The 20658-nt window shown below is 41.2% G+C and overlaps 1 protein-coding gene across 1 annotated transcript in view; it reads right to left on the reverse strand.

The window, feature by feature from the left end:
• The window catches only part of LOC124155336 (rhophilin-2), a 273661-nt gene extending 253321 nt beyond the window's left edge, over positions 1-20340 (reverse strand). The window contains exon 1 of the mRNA XM_046529068.1: positions 19710-20340. Within this exon, the coding sequence (XP_046385024.1) occupies positions 19710-19820 (111 nt within the window). The 5' untranslated portion in view covers positions 19821-20340. The remainder of the gene's footprint in view (positions 1-19709) is intronic.
• Between the last annotated feature and the right edge of the window lie 318 nt (positions 20341-20658).

Genomic DNA, 20658 nt, shown 5'->3' on the forward strand with positions numbered 1-20658 from the left:
TATAAAAATTTTTCCAAGAGTCTCGACCCGGGATTCCCCCGCACAGCAGTCGCACGTTACAACAACTAGACTACGGCGGATGTTGTTGTAATTACTACGTTCTAAAATTAGTAAAATACAGCTGTAATGACTGCAGCGCCTGCATTTTGGTGACCATTTTTGGAACTCCAGATTTAATTTTTATTCCTAAATATTACACGAAACGCTCTTCCGATCGTGGTAAAAGAGTAAGTAAATTGCATTGTCATCCAGTTCTGAGCTAGATATAAGGTTTCAATGCTCTAGCTAGTCGTTAAATGTGTTAAAATTGAGTTACAAAATTCCACCGTAACAAACAGACAGACACGAAAGTAAGTTTAAAAAAAACGTTGCAAAATAAACGAAAAATAAAAGAAGGGATCTCTAGAGCGTTGTGGGATGAAGCATGTACGGCAACTGGAAGGGAAGCAAAAAGAGAAGAAACGCTATTGCAAGAAGAGCGATGCCCGTTCATCCGAATGCACGGGGGAGTGGTGGATAGGCCGATGTAAAAAGCTGGGCATTTCTGGCACAGCAGTAAAAATACAATGTTTTTCGTCGCGCAGGTTTGCTAATGGGGTTTGGTAATGAGGATGCGACAAGTTTTGCATCTTGCACGGTTGCAGGGTGAGGGCTGTGGTTTAATAGATAAATTATGTTTGGACAGCGGTTTTGTTGTTTTTAAAACGCTGGCCAGATTTGGTGGTCTTTTGAAGATGAGTGAAGGGCATCGCGGGAAAAATCTGGAAGTGGTTGTGTTGTCTGAGAGGATGGGGAAAAGGTCCTTTAGGGTCCTACGCAGTACGTCCACGCCCGGAAAATAGTTCGTGCAAAGGGAAAGAAACTGTGAGGAAATGTCCCCGCCTGGTTGTTTCGGGACATACGGTTTTTTTCGGATCTAGTTTCGGAGGAGGAATTCCGGGTAACCCCTTCTCCGGAGAGCATGGTGTAAATTAGAAAGAAAGCTATTTAGGGAGTCCGGATGATTGCATTTGTATTCTGTGACCACGGATGGAAAGAGAGAAAGGGAGGGAGCGTTTGGTATATGCCGGATGACAGCTATTGAAGTGCAAATATTGCTATTTATTGGTGCTTTTTAAGTGTACAGAGGTGTTACATTTACTATTAGTGAGAAAAATGTCTAAATCAAGGAATGTGACGCGAGTGGAGAAGGAATGGGATGCTGTGTACATCCTTTTCCTCCTTCACTGATATTATTTTCCATATTTCCCTGGAAACAAATTAAAGTCATTATTCTTCCTAAACCTGGTAAAGACCCGAAAAGGTTGCCCTATTTCTCTTCTTTTAAAACTGTCTGAAATTCTTGACATTCTTGCTCTTCGCCGGCTTGAATCATTTTCTACCGATAACAATATCATCCGGCCTGATCACCTTTGATTTCGACGAATAATGTCCGCTCTTAACCAGATTCTCCGACTGGTGGAGAAAATATGTCATAGCATCAATTGCAGACTGTCGATGGACGCGGTATTCCTTGACGGTGCGTGGAGTGTGTCACAAAGGTATAATTTATAACCAAATGAAAGTCCCTTCCTCCGGCATTCATTATTTTTATCAATCAATATTTGTATCAATGCTGCACTGCAGCGAAACATGTCGACTCTAGTGTAATAAATTTTTATGTGGAAAGTGCAAAGTGTTTCACTTCATATCTCATAATGGATCTCCACAAAGTATCTGCTTCATCCATCCAATTCGGCAATAGTGTGGTTTCCTATTATTCCTATTATTGCCTCTATCGAAAGATTATTACTCCTGGAATACGTATTTCACACTTATAGATTTTTAAATGACGATATCTATTTTTCGCGATTAAATGAAAAGTGAAAATTTTCAAGCGCGCGAAAACGCGACCGCTAAGTATGCATGCTGGGAAAAGCCCGTGTGACATCATTCTGGTTCCGGCTGCCGTCGTGTGATGCCACATTGATGCGAGGCTATGAGCGCTGATACGACGCAGGATGCTAGCAGGTAGTAGGGTACCCAGCTAAAAGGTAGCGCTTGGCTAAAATAAGGAATGTTAATACCTTATCAAACGAAGGAAACTTTCCGACCACAGGCAATTTTAATGGGTGATTATTAAGAGATGTTTCCCTGAGCTCTGTGCCTCATGCATGCATCGGTAATCTCAGACGATGTAAAACTCCTATCTACTCGTATAGAAACTAGGTCCCTGTGACGTCACGTGGAGTGGCATCGCATGGGCGCCAATCTGGCCTTTTTCAAATGAGGATAAAATTGACTATTAACATTCGTCAAAACTGGGATTTGTTAAACCAAATAATTTGTATATTATGAATCCAAATTATCCAAAGCATTAAGTCAAGGCAAGCAATTCTCTCTCTTTGGTCCCCTTCCTCTCCAACGCCTAACAGATCTAGGGTCCAGAGTTTGTACCCATCAAACGTCCGACCTTCCCTTCTTCACGGCTGTGAAATCTTTGCTCATAGCAAAACAATAAGAAATAAACTGGAAACCTTTCAAAATAGATCCTTCTCAATCTCCCTCAAAGGCATGACGCCCGCAAAAGCTCCGTTTCCATTCACCAATTTACCAGTCAACTAAGCAGTGAAAATATTTAATTCCAGGATCGGGGCAACAAATAATACACTTCTTACAGACTTTTGAACTATGATCCAACGGTTCTTTTTACATACATACTGCCTCATCACGTAACTCTTCTATGAGCCTATCCTATGTCTTTCCTTCTTCTAGTGTTAGCAAATTGACTGAAATGGTACTATGCTGTTTATTGTCCACGAAAAATGGAAAAAATGTTTAAGACATAAAAAAAGGAAATAAATCAAATTTTAAAAAATCGGGTAATAATGAAGAAAATGCAAAAAAAAATATGCGCGGGCTATTTTCAAAATCGTTACATTCATCATGTTGAGAAAGAGAGACAGGAACTAATGACGCTACCCTCTCTCTCTTTCTTTCTGTCTCGCCATGCCTTTTTCTAAATTATCGCGATAATGTTTCCCTTGTCAATCCCGCAGAAGGCCTTTGGTGTATGATTGGCATCGTCGCGTAAAGAAGCGTGGAGTGGATCGTAAGATGAACTAATTGAGAATATTACCTAAGTATACACAATCACAACGGTATTGACAGGTCAACTATGACGTGAAGGTACTGATTCTTGGAATGAATTTTCTTGGTTAGGCAACTCCACGTCCCGTTGTCGTCTACGGAGTCAAAGACGATGTACACTAAGCTTCTAAGGCTAATGTAAAACCATCAGCTTTTTTCACAATCAGCGGTAAATTGTTTGCGCTACGGTCGATAATAAAACTTCTCTTTTGAATATGCGTCGGCAGGTGTACATTTGGTAATCTCAACCTCGTCTTCCACATAACAACACCCTATTCATGGTAAAAATTATACGTAATACAGAAAATAATCGTATAAAACGGCTTAGAAAATGGAATTGGTCGCTTCGTTGGACGACCCTCAAACTACGATGTCACGCTTCTCTTTACAGATAGTACGTAGTCGGCGTTTTTGCGTACACTCCATCTGCTTCGTGTCTAGACCTGAAACACCGTTTTTACTTTCGAGAGCTTAGTTTTTACATTATTATATTTGGGAAATGTAATTTAAGCGCACGTACATCCATTTTAAAACTGTCAAACTGCGGAGAAATGCAACTCCTTCAAGACAAAGTAAAGACTTAACATAGGTAACTATTTCGAAGAAGTCGCACAATTTTCTCTAAGATCCGTTGCGGCAACGCACGCGTTGAGGTTTTCTCCACGAACTGAAAATTAAGGAATGACTCACTTCTACGCTGGAGCCAGCAATATCCCACAAAAATTGTACACCGGTACTAGAACTTTCAAACTTTTCGCACCCAAATAAATCTACGTACTTATAGTACGTAGTTACGCATTTCCCTTTGATTTGGAAAGTAGAAATACAATAGACGACTGCGTATAGTTTCATACAATCATACACATTTAAAAAATATGCGAGTGATTACTTTTATATTACATCAGAACATTAGCATCTAATAAAGTTACTAATGAAAAACTATCCACCTTAACATCGATGATGGAAATAAAACACATTTCTGAGCATGTTTTTCATCATTAATTTTGAATACGCTGCCAGTGTTTGGGACCCTCATGAAAAAGGTTTAATAACAGAGTTAGAACGCGTGCAAAGAAGAGCTGCCTGGTATGTGAAAGGTCGTTACGATAGTCTTGTTAGTGTAACTGACCTCTGAGATAAACTCGGATGGGAATCTCTGTCGGACCGTAGATTGAAAAATAGACTAAACCTTTTGGATAAATTCAAGAGCACTGTCTTTTCTAACGAAGTTAACCATATCTTACGGACGCCAACATACTACGGAAGATCAGATCATATAAATAAAATAAGAGAGATAGACGGTAGAACAGACAGATTCAGAATGTCATTTTTTCCACGATCAATAAGAGATTATAACGGCAGCGATATAACTCGTAAATACATTACATGACTTTGTGTAGCCTACTAACCTATGTAAAAATTAATGCATGTTTCTTAATTCAATTATTATTTCTAACAGCATATAGTAGTATATTTTGTTAGTATACGGGACGTTTTTTGGACGGTGTGGTGTGCATGTGGGAGTCCAAATGCATGCTAGTGTTTGATCACCCCCTGCCAAACACCCTAGAGAAGGCTCGCAGGGTATTATGTAGATGTAGATTAATACGTAATTGAAAACTACGGCCATTGTCTGCTTCTTCAAGTCAAGGAAGAAAAATTCCATTCCTACTCCTTCAAGGAGTACAAATGGAATTTGAGGAGCCCTCTTTTCGTTTCCCGCCGAACGAGTCGCCACTAAGGCCCCCCCCCCTGGAAGGCCCGAGGGCAGATCACAAAGGTACGCACCATAGACCCCTATGGCACGCACAAAGGGCCACTCCCCAACCACCTGCAGTGCACCTGACAAACAAAGGAGACAAACAGACCCAATGCAACAAAGGACACAAGCCTATTATTGCCCCTGCTCACTCACTTGGCCACCTGTCGCTCCCTTTCTCCAACCAGGGAAAGGCGAAGATCATGTCGCCGCGTGACATCGCCTCAAACGTCACGGATAACTAGAGCAAGGCAGTTACGTTCGTTAATATAGTCTTGTAATAATTGGGTGGTTTCCTATTATTCCTATCATTGCCTCTATCGAAAGAATATTACTCCTGGAGTACGTAATTCACATTTTTACATTTTTGAATGACGATATCTAGTTTTCGCGATAAAATGAAAAGTGAAAAAAATTCTAGCGCGCGAAAACGCGACCGCTAAGTATGAATGCTGGGAAAAGCCCCTCGTGACATCATTCTGGTTCCGGCTGCCGCCGTGTGATGCCACATTGATGCGAGGCCTTGAGCGCTGATACAACGCAGGATGCTAGCAGGTAGCAGGGTACCCAGCTAAAAGGTAGCGCTTGGCTAAAATGGCTTGGCGAAGGAAACTTTCCGACCATAGGCAATTTAATGGGTGATTATTAAGAGATGTTTCCCTGAGCTCTGTGCCTCATGCATGCATTGGTAATCTCAGACAATGTAAAACTCCTAGCTACTCGTATAGAAACTAGGTCCCTGTGACGTCACGTGAAGTGGCATCGCATGGGTGCCAATCTGGCCTTTTTCAAATGAGGATAAAATTGACTATTTACATTCGTCAAAACTGGGATTTGTTAAACCAAATAATTTGTATATTATGAATACACTAATGGTGGGTAACGAATCGCAATCAATGCCTTTCGTTTTCTTAATTTTAAGGAAACTACCCTCTTGTAACTGACCTCTTAGGTAAACTAGGTTGGGAATCTCTGTCAGACCATAGATTGAAATATACACTAAACCTTTTAGATAAATTCTTTCTAACGAAGTTAGCCATATCTTCGAACGCCAACATACTACGGAAGATCAGATCATATGAATAAAATAATAGAAATAGACGGTAGAACAGACAGATTTAGAATGTCTTTTTTCCACGATCAATAGGAGACTTCAACGGCCGCGTCAGAACTCACAAAGAGATTACATGACTGGTAGGGTAGCCTACTAACTTATGCATACCTTAATGCATGTTTCTGAATTATCTTATTATTTCTAACAGCATTTTTTGCGTTTTCTAGCTTCATTGGCAGGTAATCTAAATGATCAACTGGCAAGTTTTACGTTTGCATGAAGGTGGATGCATAATTTGTTAGCATGCGTAATACTTTTATGACTGCGGGCTGTGCATCTCGCGTGCTGGTAAGAGATCATCCCCTGCCAAACACCCTAGAGGAGGCTCGCAGGGTATATGCTGAGGCATTCACTACGTGATAGGCTGGTTCACGAAGACACATCAAGTTGCGGAGCGGAAAAATCCCTCGTCTACCACCAACGACCCTCATGCACCTAATTATAATGACGGTCAGCAACCATCCTTGGCTCGAGTTGGCCCTCATACATAGGCGGATCCAGGGGGGGGGCACGGGGGCACGTGCCCCCCCCCCCCAGACCCTCAAAAATATGCATGATATTTAATACGGTCCCATTATCATTGCATTCGTTTTGTATTACGAGGTATCCTTGTGCCCCACCCAAAACAAAATCCTGGATACGGCCTTGCTTGTGCCCCTCCCAGAAAAAAATCCTGGATCCGCCCCTGCCCTCATATGTACCACCGTTCAACCCCTCCAGCAGAACCCTCCCATCAGCAAAATCTCCACTCATGATAAGCACACTCACTCATGTAAAGGTGGCAAGGGGAAGGCATTAACGTGCTTCACACATCTTAACCAAAAAACGCTCTAGCTTAAAAAAAATGTGTCAGAACATTTCAAAAACAAATCTATTTCGAGGGAACTACTCAATGGTACCGATAAATCAAACCATCGGCTTACAAACAGTGGCATCACTTTTTCATCAAAGGTAAGAGCCAAAAAGCAAAGGTCATCCAGTGTACGCACCAAGTGTCGAGAATTTACAGGAACTAATATCAATGCGCCTAGTGCGCGAGCGCAGCGGGCTGATAGGAATTGTATGCGACCCTCGAGTTGCTCAGAGCCACGATAAGACACGCAACATTACGTAAAATAAGCAGAAGTCTGGAGGTGAATAGAGAGAGAGAGAGCGAGCTTACGAAAAAGAGTCAGCTGATCGGGAGGGTGTGAATAGGGTCATCCTGCCAGCAGCGCCGCCGCCATGGCCGCAGCAGCGGCGACCATTTGGCAACAACGCCCGACGACCAAAACACCCTTCGCGCCGAGCAAACAGGTTCCCGCAGAATGCCAACGTCGCCAAGGACAACGAAAAATAATAAGCATGTCACTCACTTACGAGAATGCTATAAACTGAGATATCACGTACCTACGCATCGAAGGGAAGGCTCTCGATGCGAATGCATAATTATAATTCGATGTCTACAGTGAGTGCTCGTGGATGAAGGAATTTCTGCCGAGCAAGCGATAACTTTTGCCTCGAAATTTGGGATGAAATTCCTTCCAGTCCATCCGAAGAGAACGCTAAAGCAGACGGGAATACGACAGGAGGACAAATGGCCACAGGACGAAGGGATGCGTCTTAAGGGATACGTCCATTAATCACGTGATTAGGTGATCTTGCCGATTTTTGACCTCCCCCGGTATCCACCCTCCACTCCCTTTAATCTCACGTGAGATTATTCAAAATGCCAATTTTCAGCGTAAATACGATAATCTATGCTTCATTCCGTAGTATTTGTTACTCATTGCTTAGCTATTTTTATTTGAAATTAGCTATGACAAGTATTTAAGACTACCCTCACGTAAATAAAATTCCTCACGTAATCAATGTATGCCGCCTTATTCCGTAGCGTAGCGTAGCTGCAGAATCCGTAAAAAATTTAGGAGTTAGACTCAATCATGATCTAATGCGGAATAAACATATTTGCGAAATAACAAATCAAGCTAATCGAAAAATTGTGTCCTGTTAAAAAAATACTAAGAAATTGCAACGAAAAAGTGTGAGAAATTAGCTACTTCTCCCCCGTAAGACCCTATTTAGAATGTACTGCCAGTGTTTGGGACCCTTCTGAAAGTTATAGGCTTAAAAATTGAGTTAGAACGCGAGCAAAGAAGAGCCGCCTGGTACGTGAAAAGTCTTGTTAGTGTTACTGACCTCTTAAGACCTAGTTACACGGTATATTAACACGTACGGGTCAATGTCTAATTGTATGAACGCGTGATTGAACACCAAAATGCACCGTGTAAAATACTCAACTTGGGCGAATGCAAGCACAGAAAATTGAACCTGTTCTAATTTGGTTCATGCATTCGTACATGATCCGTTCCGGTCCACAAAAATCTTTCACGCAAACGTAGATTAACTTGTGCGTGATAATGTACCGTGTAAACAGGCCTTTAGAGACACTCGGATGGCAATCACATCAGATCGTAGACCGTAGAATAGATTAAACATATCATGAAGGAAAGTGTCTTTTCTAACGAAGTTAGCTATATCATACGATGATTGTGTGGTTTTTAAGATCTAAGCACTTTTCCGCTGTAACATTCGGATTCTGAATTCAAGGCTTTAAGTTTACTAGGCATTGTTTTATCAACGACCTTTCTCGTTAAGCTAACAAATATCTTAGATGCATCCTTAGCCCCCATGTTACGATACATTGAGAAACTATCAAATGATGCGATGTGCCAAGCCTTCAAAGTTGGCTTCATGGACCTCCTTTTTGGACGAGGGCTTACATTCAAAGACAATTCCCCTCACTTCCTCATAGCATACCACCTATCCTCTCAACTTTGATGACGCATTTAAGAACGTTTGCTGCTCACAGGACTAGAATGTAATTTCCTCTGGCTGGTGTGCCTACTAGTTGAATCAAAGACTTTGAACAGAAAGTTTGAATCGACATTGTCTTGTCGACCACTTTTCAAGAAATTTGCTGCCCCCCACCCTATCCATCCAAGGAAAGTTGAAATCGCCTCCCATTGTGACACTTATTGATTTTTTTAATAAGGAAAACGCCTTATCTTACATGTGTCTATCTATTTGTTAAATAATTTCAAGTATATGAGAAAAATAGAGAATAAATTGAACTCGATTAATATCGAAATAAATTGAAAGAGAAAAAGAATAAAAATTGATTATTGCGACAAAAAATGAAATAAAAGAAATTTGATGGAAAAAATAAATAGACAATATAATTATTGTTATTTAATTTTAAAAAAATACTTTATCTATTACAAGTGTTAGTCCGAAAGAGGTGTTTTGAAAAATGTGTTTTCCGATTAATCCTTACGTTTCTGCAAAAAACAAAAACAACACACTACCCCCACAACACAGACAAATAAGCTCCAAATTATCACGTCAAGTGTCTGACAGAGGCGAACGTGGTTTATCTACCGACCGGGCGCATCGAATGTTAAGTCCACCTTCATTCTTCAGGTGAAACGGCGAAAGTCAAAGCGAATCGGACAATCGGGTCTCCAGCTTAATGTTATGAGCTATTTTAAGTCATTGCAAGGCAATAATAAGCCCAGAAGAATTTAATGGTCGATGCTTTCGTAGCTTCCTTGCATGCCCACCTGGGTTTGAGTGTCGCGTTCCAGGTGAGAGGTGATGCAATAGGGAAATTGCATACTTTTTATAAACAGTATGCTGATATACTACAGTAAACACTTAGTACCGCAATATACTTTTTTCCGCTTAAAATTCAGTTTATACCCTAGAAAATGACTCCCAAAAGTCGCCCGAGTTTCGCGGGCTAAAAAATACCGCCCCCACTAATCTTTGGCTGTGACGTCATAGTTCAGTACGAGTCCAAGATCCAAGCCCAGTAACTGCAGGTTTGGAAGAGCCACGTTGCGTTTAAAGGAGAACGTGGGTGAAATAAGGAAAAATTACAAGTGGTGCATTGTTCCTCTGTGCAATAACACCCCAGAAAAAATTTTCGTCTGCATTCCCACGGAGGAAATTAGAAGAAAAGCCTCGATGCATGCCGTCTGTCGGGATAAGCGTTACGGAAAAATAGGAGTATAATAATCGGAATGATAAACCCGTGCGCTATGTGAGCGAAGATAACTTTAATATAAATAATATTTCGATATTTAATTGACTGAATAACTTGAAACTGAGATTTTTCGATAATTCGGCCGCCGTAGAATAAAAACTCAACTTCACAACAAAAATCGAGATAGGTGTTTCTCGATGGTTATGATGGACTCAAATTATTTATGGCACTTGTTCAATTTCAGTTACGGAAGGACATAGAAAATTCCATGATGTTTAAAATCAAGAGAGGAAATATGAAAATACAGAGCAACGTTGATCCTCATGCATTCGAGTGCCAGCCAAGAAGACAGCGTTTTCTTCTACTGTCGGCGTCAAAATGATGTGCCGCAGTACTTTGCAAATTTATACCCTGGCTTCACTGCATGCTATAATAATGAACTATATATCATTTTAAAGGAAATTTTATCCTAAATTCTGATTTATTTTATTACAAAAAAATTGAAAAATGTATAGACACGGCCAGTGCAATATAAATGACTCCGCGCACCGAAAAATTAGCCGTTTTGTCAACTTCATGAACTTTGCAACTCAACCTAAGGAAAACTACTACGTCTACAGCATTCATCTTCCACATTAATTTACACTCGTCAGTGCGGATTAATAAAATGGCTTTTGGGTATTTTTAGAACTTATATTTTGTTATAAATTAATGAAAATATTTAAACATCGTCTTGTCCCAAAGATAAAGGAAGTTGTAGATGGAAAAAGAATGGAATCCAGAGGTGGTCACAAAAAATGAATCGCAGCATTCTTTGATTTTATTCTACGCCGGCTTGCTTTTCAGAAAAAGTTGAGTCACAATGAGGAATGTTCCGCGGCCCTTGATTTGGAAACTGTGGAGATAGAGGAAGACGTGTGGATCAGCAATTTCCATTTAGTTGGTTGTCAGGATAAACCTAGGATCCATTTAAAGGTTGTTAGGCTATCGTATAAAGATAGGACTGATGTGCACCACAGGGGAAATGGGATGTTTGAGGGAAAGTCAAACCCAAAGTTGTCCAAAGAATGTGCAGTTCTATGTTGCTCTTTCCCAGTTTTAACCAAATAGAAATTGGATTGGGATGATATTTTCACCACGGGTTCCAGTGATAGTGAGAGTGCAGGTGATCATGGTCATCGTCGAAGGTCATCCCTCTAGGATTTCCGATACGGAATTTTTAAGTGACAACCGATCGCAATGACGATGAGCTCGCCTTTAGAGTAGGTTTCAGATATATCGTGAGAAAAGCTCCCAAAATGTATTAAAGACTCTGTTTGGAAAATATTAAAATTTTAATGTTACTTTAGGAAGGCCTTCTAATTACAAAAGTAACTTATATTAACACCTGAAGACGTTGTATTTATTATATTAATCGAAATGCGATTGACCGATTCTTTCTGCAGAATAGGAAGTGGTTTCGGGGTTTTGAGTTACAAGATGGTAGATTGTGTTGGAAGTTCGTCTATATTATCGCTACTAAATTGAAACATTAATAGTCTGGCTTCCTCAGAGCTTCCTGTCGCCCTCCAGGCAAGGTATTTTTAAGTTGAAAGAATCATCGACAGCTTCGAGGTGGAAATAAGTTCACCGTAAGACTCTCTACCGGACTGCCAAAAGAATACACATTTCACATGAGTATACGCTTTCGCCAATGTTATACGCAAGTCTCACTTTGTTATGAACTATAAAACATTTCAGATGCACATCGGTTGGATCCTTTAATTGCGACGATGTTGCCCGGGCGACCACCATATCGAATTCCCATCGTAAAAAATGCCCCAGATATGATACGCTAATTTTTTTTCGCGTATAGAAGCCGATATTCACTTTTAACATTGTTTCTTATAGGATATATGTTTCGAATAACGTCATTTCGTTTATCGTCACATTTTTCAGGAACGTTAAACGAGGACTCACTGTACTGGAACTAAGAAATGCCTCACAACTGCTCACAACCAAGCCGTCGCTTGTGTCCAAATACCTATGCTGCTTCCTTCGCCTCCTCGTACTGAACTATGACGTCAATTTGCCGCTAGCCAATCATCGGGCGTTTTCGAGTCCCACTCGTATTTGAAAATTCTCTTGAACTTTAATGAATAAAATATCGCTAACGACATCAAAAAGTAATAAAACCTTTTCACTGTGAAACGCAAACATGTATTTCTACATGATTTTGGAGCTCACAACTGTTTCTGAAATGTATGCAAGTTCCCTATTACGGTGCAAGTATCCACAGGCGAAGCATGTCACCCTCTGCCACTCACGCCATAAGGATACTTAGCAATGTATCATATTAAGAGCACTGAGGACCCCGTCGCTAACACCCTGAGGCTCACTACATACATACATATTCTCCGCAACACACTACGGGCGTAACAGTCGACACTTGTACCGCAGGGCATAAACAGCACCCAGCGACGAAGTGTGCGCATCGCTTTCTTTCTTTCCTTACGACGTCACTCATTGCCTAGAGCTGCGACGAACGACAGAATACCGAACTGTAAATTGCGGACACAAAGTAGAAAAGGGTTAGCGCCCGAGTTTTATTCGCTCCTTTGATAGCATCTTGACGTTTTCAGATTCTTAGTAAAATTGGCAGTGCAATATTTCCACTGAGTACTATTTTGACACATAGCGCTTCGTTTTAACAAATTTGTTTGTTGTTTTCATTCACTCTCACCATTAGTGGTTTAATAAAATTTCAAGACCCAAGACATACATAAAATAACATTTTTTTCCACGGAGCGTAAAAAAGCCCCTCTCCGCAGACCCCATTTCTCCACACATGTGAAGTTGGACCCTAGATTCCCAACCGTCCCCGTGGACCCCGAAAAAATTCATTGGAATCCAAAGGATTTTAAATTTTGCACCAACCCTTCCCACAAAACCTCACCCAAACGCTGTACATTCACACCACAGAAGAGCAATGGAATAAGGACACGGGATCAACCACCCAGGAGGGAAGAAGATCACCTGGACGAGGACTCCATCCGGACGACCACAACGCTAAAGAAGACAGTGAAGACCGCGTGGTACCCTCACCCACCCCCCCCCCCCCCACACACACCCTGCTTCTCTTCTGAAAGCCTAAAATACGACCCTTTCTCCCACAACCCTCAATATCCCCACTTCTCGACCCCCAAACCCTATTCCTCCACCCCACCCCTCCCCATCGAGCACCGAGGGCTACATAAGGAAGAACTCACTTCTGTTGCACTTGATAATGTTGTTTGCAGCAACGAAACCCGATGTCTTAAAATATTGGTAATATTACAATGTCTACTCTTACTATTAATAAGACCTTCCAACACAGCGTGTCTCACATCATACAAGATTGAGATATTTTCAGATTCGTTAAATACGACCACATTCACTTGCATCTGAATAATAATTATCTTCGGTATTTTTATTTGAACAGCAGGAAAGAGTGGAGAAGAGTGCAGTATTAGTACCCACACAGAGAGAACATTTCAATGCGATGGCGTGAATTCGGAAGAGGAGGAGTCGGAGGGAGGGCGTGCAGAGAGCAATGCGCACCGCTCGCGACAACTGTTGTTCATTCGGGGAGCAGAGGGAGTGATTTAGAAGTAGGCACCACGACGAGGCGAAATGAAGAAGAGGTCGTCTTGCGGAACGCCAAACAAGTGAGGAGCGGGAGCGCTGTGTAACGGAAGAAACCAACCCCCCCCCCCCCCCTCCACGAAGGACGCCCGCAGAAGGAAATTCAGGGGGTCAGTCAGCCCCCGAGGAAACTTGTTCCTGTCGAGGAGCGGCATCGCGGCGCACGTTCTGGGAGATATATCCAAAAACATCGCTGTATTCATACTTACGGAAAACTCGACATTTAGTGTCCAACGGACGACATACAGTTGTCCGCTAAAAACCACGACGTGCACCCGACAACGAGAATGAAAATATCGCGATCGATTTACCACACGATATAATATCCGAAGTAACGCGATATTCTACTGTTTGGGCCTTTCTCGTTTTTTATGTTTACTATGTTAAGGGAAAACTTTATTTTGCATTACTGTTTATGTTTTTCTCCATGCTTTCTTATCATTTTCATAACAACTGTAGGTATTAACATGGGTGAAACCAATATATGCTGCCAGCCAAACGAATGGTCGACTTCCACCTTTAGTTTCTAAAATAATTATATTTTGAGGAGATTTCTTTCCTGGCGCGTTTTCGTACAAATTTATACGGGCAAAAGATGACGTAGGCTACTACCCTGATAATATATCTACGTAATACCCTGCGAGCCACCTCTAGGATGTTTGGCAGGGGTTGATCAATTACCAACATGCCAGAGGACATGCACACCGCACGGCCAAAGAAATATTACGCACATTAACTATTATCGAAATCCCTAGAAATCGCAATTGAATCGAAAGCGAATTTTGACGTGTACCATTATAACTGTAATGATTATTAACCCTATCAGGGCAGGTGTGCAGAATTCGTCACGCATAGGTACATCCAGAATCATTTGGCCTCAGTAGTCAGTTAAGTTATTTCACTATTTGCCCATTGTGACGCTTTCGTCACGTTCGCATCCGACGACGGTAATAAGTTTTAAGGTAACAAGCGAGGAAAGGAAGAACTCCGACTTCGATTGGAAAAAGTAGAAGCAAAACACGTTGAAGATCTGTGCTTTCCTTTTATTTCTTGGCTTCCCTAGGTAAGTTTATAAATTTATTTTGTACTTCTCTTGATTTTCAAAAATGTAATATGTAATTATGACATGTTAATGTTTCAGATTATTTGAAATTGAAGGAAGAATAGGTGAGTGACTGATTCGGCCCTACTTATGGGAATTTACGGCAAAACAGCAATGAAGGACTATCGCTATCGAAACCTGATGTCTAATATTCCATAAATATATTTCATCATGTGACCGTATTTATGTAATTGATAGTAAAGTGTAGTTATGTGGCTAAGTTCTAACATTTATACATGGCATTGTTAGATGTTTTCTGCTGGCATTTCAAAAAATGAATCCCGTAACTTTTTACGGGAAAAGGAGGAGGGATGTTGTTCAAAATGCGATTGAGCCACCATAGGATACCGATGATCCTCACACTGGTGAAAGCTCCAGCGATGAAGATTTGGAATCAGGGTCACCTGATGACTCCGAGAGTGCTTCATGAAGTTTTTCCAAAATGTCATTAAATTTCTTGAAAAAACTCGGGTTATAGTTATATTGTCCTGAAATGATGAGAGCACATACCTCATCCATTTTATGATAAGTTTGATTTTGATATGAAACTATCTCCAAATTTATTTTACTAAGCAACCATATTTCATCAAGCATGGATATTATGGTTAGATCAAACATGGTTATTATGGATATATTGTTGTTTGCTTTTCGGAAATAAAATTTTTTTTCCTAGAATAATTTTTAAATGCTGTCACCAGATGTTTGATAGTAAGTAGTAGAGTGATTAATGCTTTCCATTTTGCGCATTGAAATAGAAAATGGAGGATCAAATTTGAACAGGGATGTCCCAATGTCTTGCTTGTAAGACTGACAATTGTAAATAGGCAGTTAATGAGGATTATTTAACTTTAATCTTTAAAAAAATTGGCAGGTTGCCGTCCTCGTGGGGAAGCCTAACTGTGGCGGGAATGCCTTATGTACCGAATACGGCACTTTCCTTAATTGTAATCAATTTTGAGAAAAAAAGTTTTAAAAATGGGTGGGTGTGTTTCCTATGAACTCCCTTGATTGAGATTTGGGAGGAAAACATTTTTTTCTTTAGGTAAAAGAATTATTGTCCATAAAGAATTGAGTAACTGGCCTTCAAGTGACACGCTGGTTGTTCATCGAAGTAACAGCCTCTAGGGCGTTTGGCAGATTATCACGAGAGTGCGATACAATCCCCGCATGCACACCACACCGCCATTACAATGCGATCGTTTACAACAAAAAATACGCGTTTTTACATAAAATTAGTGTTCGTAGCGTTCGTATACGCCAAGTATGTCAACGGTGTGTCAAAAGCATGTTAGTAATTCCAATAAGTAGTAAATGTAATGAGTAGTCATAGCGAGTGTTGCCATTATTTAAGTACATTGATGGAGGCACCCTTGCTAGAACAACGAGGCCTACTTCTATGGCATCCTATACCACTCTGTTTTGATGTCTATTTACCTTATTTTCTTATCGTGGTCACATCTACCATGGAAGGACATTTTTCATTTCATCTGAGAAAGACACTCCTTCGCATTCAATCACTAAATTCAGCCTTTACGCTCTAGTGAAGATTCCCGTCCTATTGCACCAAACATATCTATTGGAAACGATGCACTTTTTATCGCGACAACTCACGGATCGGGTCGCTCAGTGCAGTAATCTATTGATTTCAGTCCCCCCCAAACCCCCCCCCCCCCCACAACTGTCCCACACTTCTTGAGAGCTCACTTTGAGAAGTACACTCCCAGTGAGATATTCTCTCTTCCACATTCCTACGGCATTTACTGAGAATTGTTATAATCTAAACGACATTGGTGAAATAATACACAGTAATGTACGATTATTTTCAGAAGACGGTGTAGTTCACAGGGAAATCAGTTCCAGTAAAGATAGGGATGAACTAACGAACGACCTTGCTGCTATCCAAGCTTGGTGCGATGCATGGCAGTTAGAATTAAATTTGAAAAAATGCGTAGTAATGAATTTCTGGAAAAAGAATAACTCCCCACCACATAGCTATATCATTCAAGGTACCCAATTAAAGGCAGTTGAATCCTTGAAATATCTAGGAGTTAGACTCAATAATGATCTATCGTGGAATAAACATTTTCGGGAAATAACAGATCAAGCTAATCGTAAAATGAGTTTCATTAAAAGAATATTAGGAAAGTGCGACGACAAAGTGAGAGAAATTAGCTACTTTTCCCTCGTTAGAGGACATTTAGAATACGCTGCCAGTGTTTGGGACCCTCATGAAATAGGCTTAATAACAGAGTTAGCACGCGTTCAGAGAAGAGCTGCCAGGTACGCGAAAAGTCGTTACGATAGTCTTGTTAGTGTAAGTGACCTCTTAGATAAACTAAGTTAGGAATCTCTGTCAGACTATAGATTGAAATATAGACTAAACCTTTTAGATAAATTCAAGAGCAGTGTATTTTCTGACGAAGTTAGCTATATCTTACGAATACCAACACACTACACCAGATCAGATCATTTATAAAATAAGAGAGATAGCGGATAGAACAGACAGATTTAGGATGTCTTTTTTTCGACGATCAATAAGAGACAATAATGGCTGCGTTAGAACTCACAAATAGATCAGATGACCCGAATTGTAGCCTACTAACTTGTGTATACCTGAATGCATGTTTCTGAATTTTCTTGTTATTTCTAACAGCATGTTTTTTTATGTTCTTTCTTTATTGACAGATAAACGTATTGAGTAAGTTTTACCTTTGCATGAAGGTGGAAGGATAATTTGTTACGTTTTTTGAAATATGTGGTGTGCATGTGGGAATCCTGTTACAATCTGGTGATTGGTACATCCCCTGCCAAACACCCTAGAGTCGGCTCGCAGTGTATTACGCAGATGTAGATATGTGTAGCATCTGCTATGAGGCGAATTTTGCTCGTGACCGCGTTGGTAATGCCATTGATGTAAAGAAGGAACAAATCAAGTCTTTTAACACTTCTTTGAGGTACTCACCCGTGGCACCTTGTACAGTATCCGAGCTAACTCCCAATCAAACCTTTGTTCTCGTTTTTTTAAGAAATCCTTAATCCAACTTATTGCGTATTTATCCATACCGTATGGCTACAACGTTTAAATGCACAACATTATCATATGCCTTTCTCGAGTCTAAAAATAGGACGTCGACTATAATATGTAGCCGTCACCTGCGGCTAAGATGCTATGAACAAAGAGTTTGGTTTCAAAACACCTCCCTTTTCTATGGCCGTGCTGCTCTCTTGGTATAAACTGAAGAACGTTAAACGATTTTTACTTTACACGCAAAGCAAAGGCAGGACTTCAACATTTTATTCAAGTGTTCACGTAAAGAATACAGCAGAATTTTTAATAGACAATACTTGGCACCAAAAAACAATCATTACAAAGTTCCGCTTACGGATTCGTAAGAGTCCGACCTGCTGTTGTGTCGACTCACGTTTCAACACATGGAGAAGATCTTCAAAAAATAGCGGTATTTATAGGTGAAACTACTATTTCCCGAACGTAAAAATAACCGTGCCTTTTTTCAGCAAAAGGTCACGTAAAAATTGATACTAAGGACACGTAGAAATAAAATAAATTTCAAGGAAAAAATTGCAATGCGACTGAAACAAAAGAAGCAAAGGAGATGGAACAGAAGTAGAACGTCAAAAAATGTTGATAACCAAATAAATAATCCCTCTGGTCCGTGGCGAGCCCAGGGCACTATTTATTTCATCAATATCATCAGCTACTCGTCCTTGCATTGACATTTTTGTTTATCCGGCCTTTTTTTGGAAAGAAGTACGGTTTTTGACGCCGTGAAAATGGCATATCACATTTCGAACGCTATTTATTATGACGATAAGTTTTCCACGAATTCACACGTGGAGAGTCAACGAAGCGGAAATAAATATCCTCTTACGGATGCATTTCCGTTAGGAGAACATGAAAGGTAGGTAATCATTTCATGAACGCAAAATATCGTCGATAAAGTAAATTGCCATTTTCGTCAATTAAAGGATAAAAGCAAAATTTAAAAGCGTCGAACTTAAAATAGGCACTCTGGCTCCCCAGACATGCCTCTTAGATATGAAGACCCCGTCAGGTTCACCTCCTCTACATATCAACCCTGGACCAACAATTATCCCCCCCCCCTCCAAAATAAATCTAATTTCTAAGCAACGCCTTCTTCGCCCGGTCATCATTAAAAAGGGCAGTGCCAATGATTTCGTTTCGTTTCCGAGTCGAGCAATAACTTTCTTGGCGCAAGGGGGCGTGTTTCTAGGGTGCGCGCGACCACCAGCGGGCGCAAGAGTAGGTAGCCATGGCAACCCAACAATCCAGCATATGATGAAACTTTAATTCCCAAAAAAACAACCCTAAATAAGAGATGGGCAAAATTTGCGATTCCTAAATCGTAGATTGAAATGAATATTCTCACGAGAGGCAATTCTGAGGGAGAGAATATTCAGGAAGGCAGTAGAAGGCGGGGTGTAAGACCGGTATGTAAGATCGTGAGCATTCCTGAAACTCAGGCGATGAAATTCTGAACGCCTCCGTCAAAAATGTCTCCCACTTCCTCATATTCATCAGAGTTTCCTTCGAAATCACCTCTGCCCTGTTCGAGGGGGCTAATGGCAACCATTCTGTGAAGTAACTACCTACCTTGGCCGTGGTAGCTTTCACTAAATTGTACCAAAAGGCTAAATTTACTAAATTGTATCAAACGTCGTAAATGGCCTTCAGGAAGAGCGCACATATTGTGGACACATTAATGCGTGATATTCTAATTAATACTAAAGCATGCACCGTAGTACAAAAGTAAACATTAACGATACTGCATATTTACATGTAGGTAATGCTTTATATCATTCTCAATACGTCCCACAATGTCGCGTTGTTTTTTAATGTGAGGACGGTCCGGGTTCGTAGCCCGTAGGGACTCACCCTGATTCTGGAGAAGCGGTGCGTCGCCGCGTCATCTTCCTCGCCTCCTTCTTCATCCTTCGAAGAAGCCTTGTGCAAGGCTTCGCCTCGGCTTCCACCCGTGGTGCTCATGACGACCAGACGTCGTCACCTGTCATCACTCGGGGCAACGCCAGGTCGTGTGGGCGACCGATTTCTGCAATTGGCTTATTTCAATGGTGCCGTTGTGGGCGCGTGTGTGGCCAACACAACACGCACTGCACACAAGAACTGCACTCACAACAAACACAAATGTTTAGGTACTCAGACGTACAACACTGACTCACTCACTCACTCACACTAACACTTTCCGAAGGGCCTCCTCACGATTACTATTCACGAAAGAAAACCACAAACTCCTCCGCACGAAGTCGCACTGTTCTTCACCACATGAATTCGCTCGTTAAAACACAAAGTAATAGGCCACACAGACACAGTGATGAGAAGGCAAATCACACATCCGCTTCGTCAACCTCACTGCGTGTACCTACGAAGGCTTTCATTCCTTCCTCTCTCTTGGTCGTCCACTTTCCTCCGTCCAACCAACGGCGACAATTCCAAAGCGAAGTACCTAGCTGATGGGGGAGTCGCTGACGTAGGAAGTGGTGGAGGGGAAACAAGCCCGAGGTAGGCGACGCGGCGCGGAGGAAACAGTAAATTTCACCTCGCAGCGGAAAGCGCTCTCCGGCGGCCGGAACGCGACCTACTGCTCAGTGGCCATCGGAGGCGGATAGTTCAACGCGGCCGTCGCTAGATGGAACACGCGCTGTTGGCGCGTGTCGATTCAAAAGCAAAATATTCATGCGAGTGCTGGAGGCGGAAAACTATCGACAGTTCCACTCTCGACTAACGAGAGTTTCTGACAGTTCCAAAAAAAATCCAATTCATAACGAGACATTATAAAAGAATTTTCCCCTCAAAGAGGTATTGC

Source organism: Ischnura elegans, chromosome 3 (genome assembly GCF_921293095.1).
Source record: "Ischnura elegans chromosome 3, ioIscEleg1.1, whole genome shotgun sequence".
Classification (NCBI taxonomy): domain Eukaryota; kingdom Metazoa; phylum Arthropoda; class Insecta; order Odonata; family Coenagrionidae; genus Ischnura; species Ischnura elegans.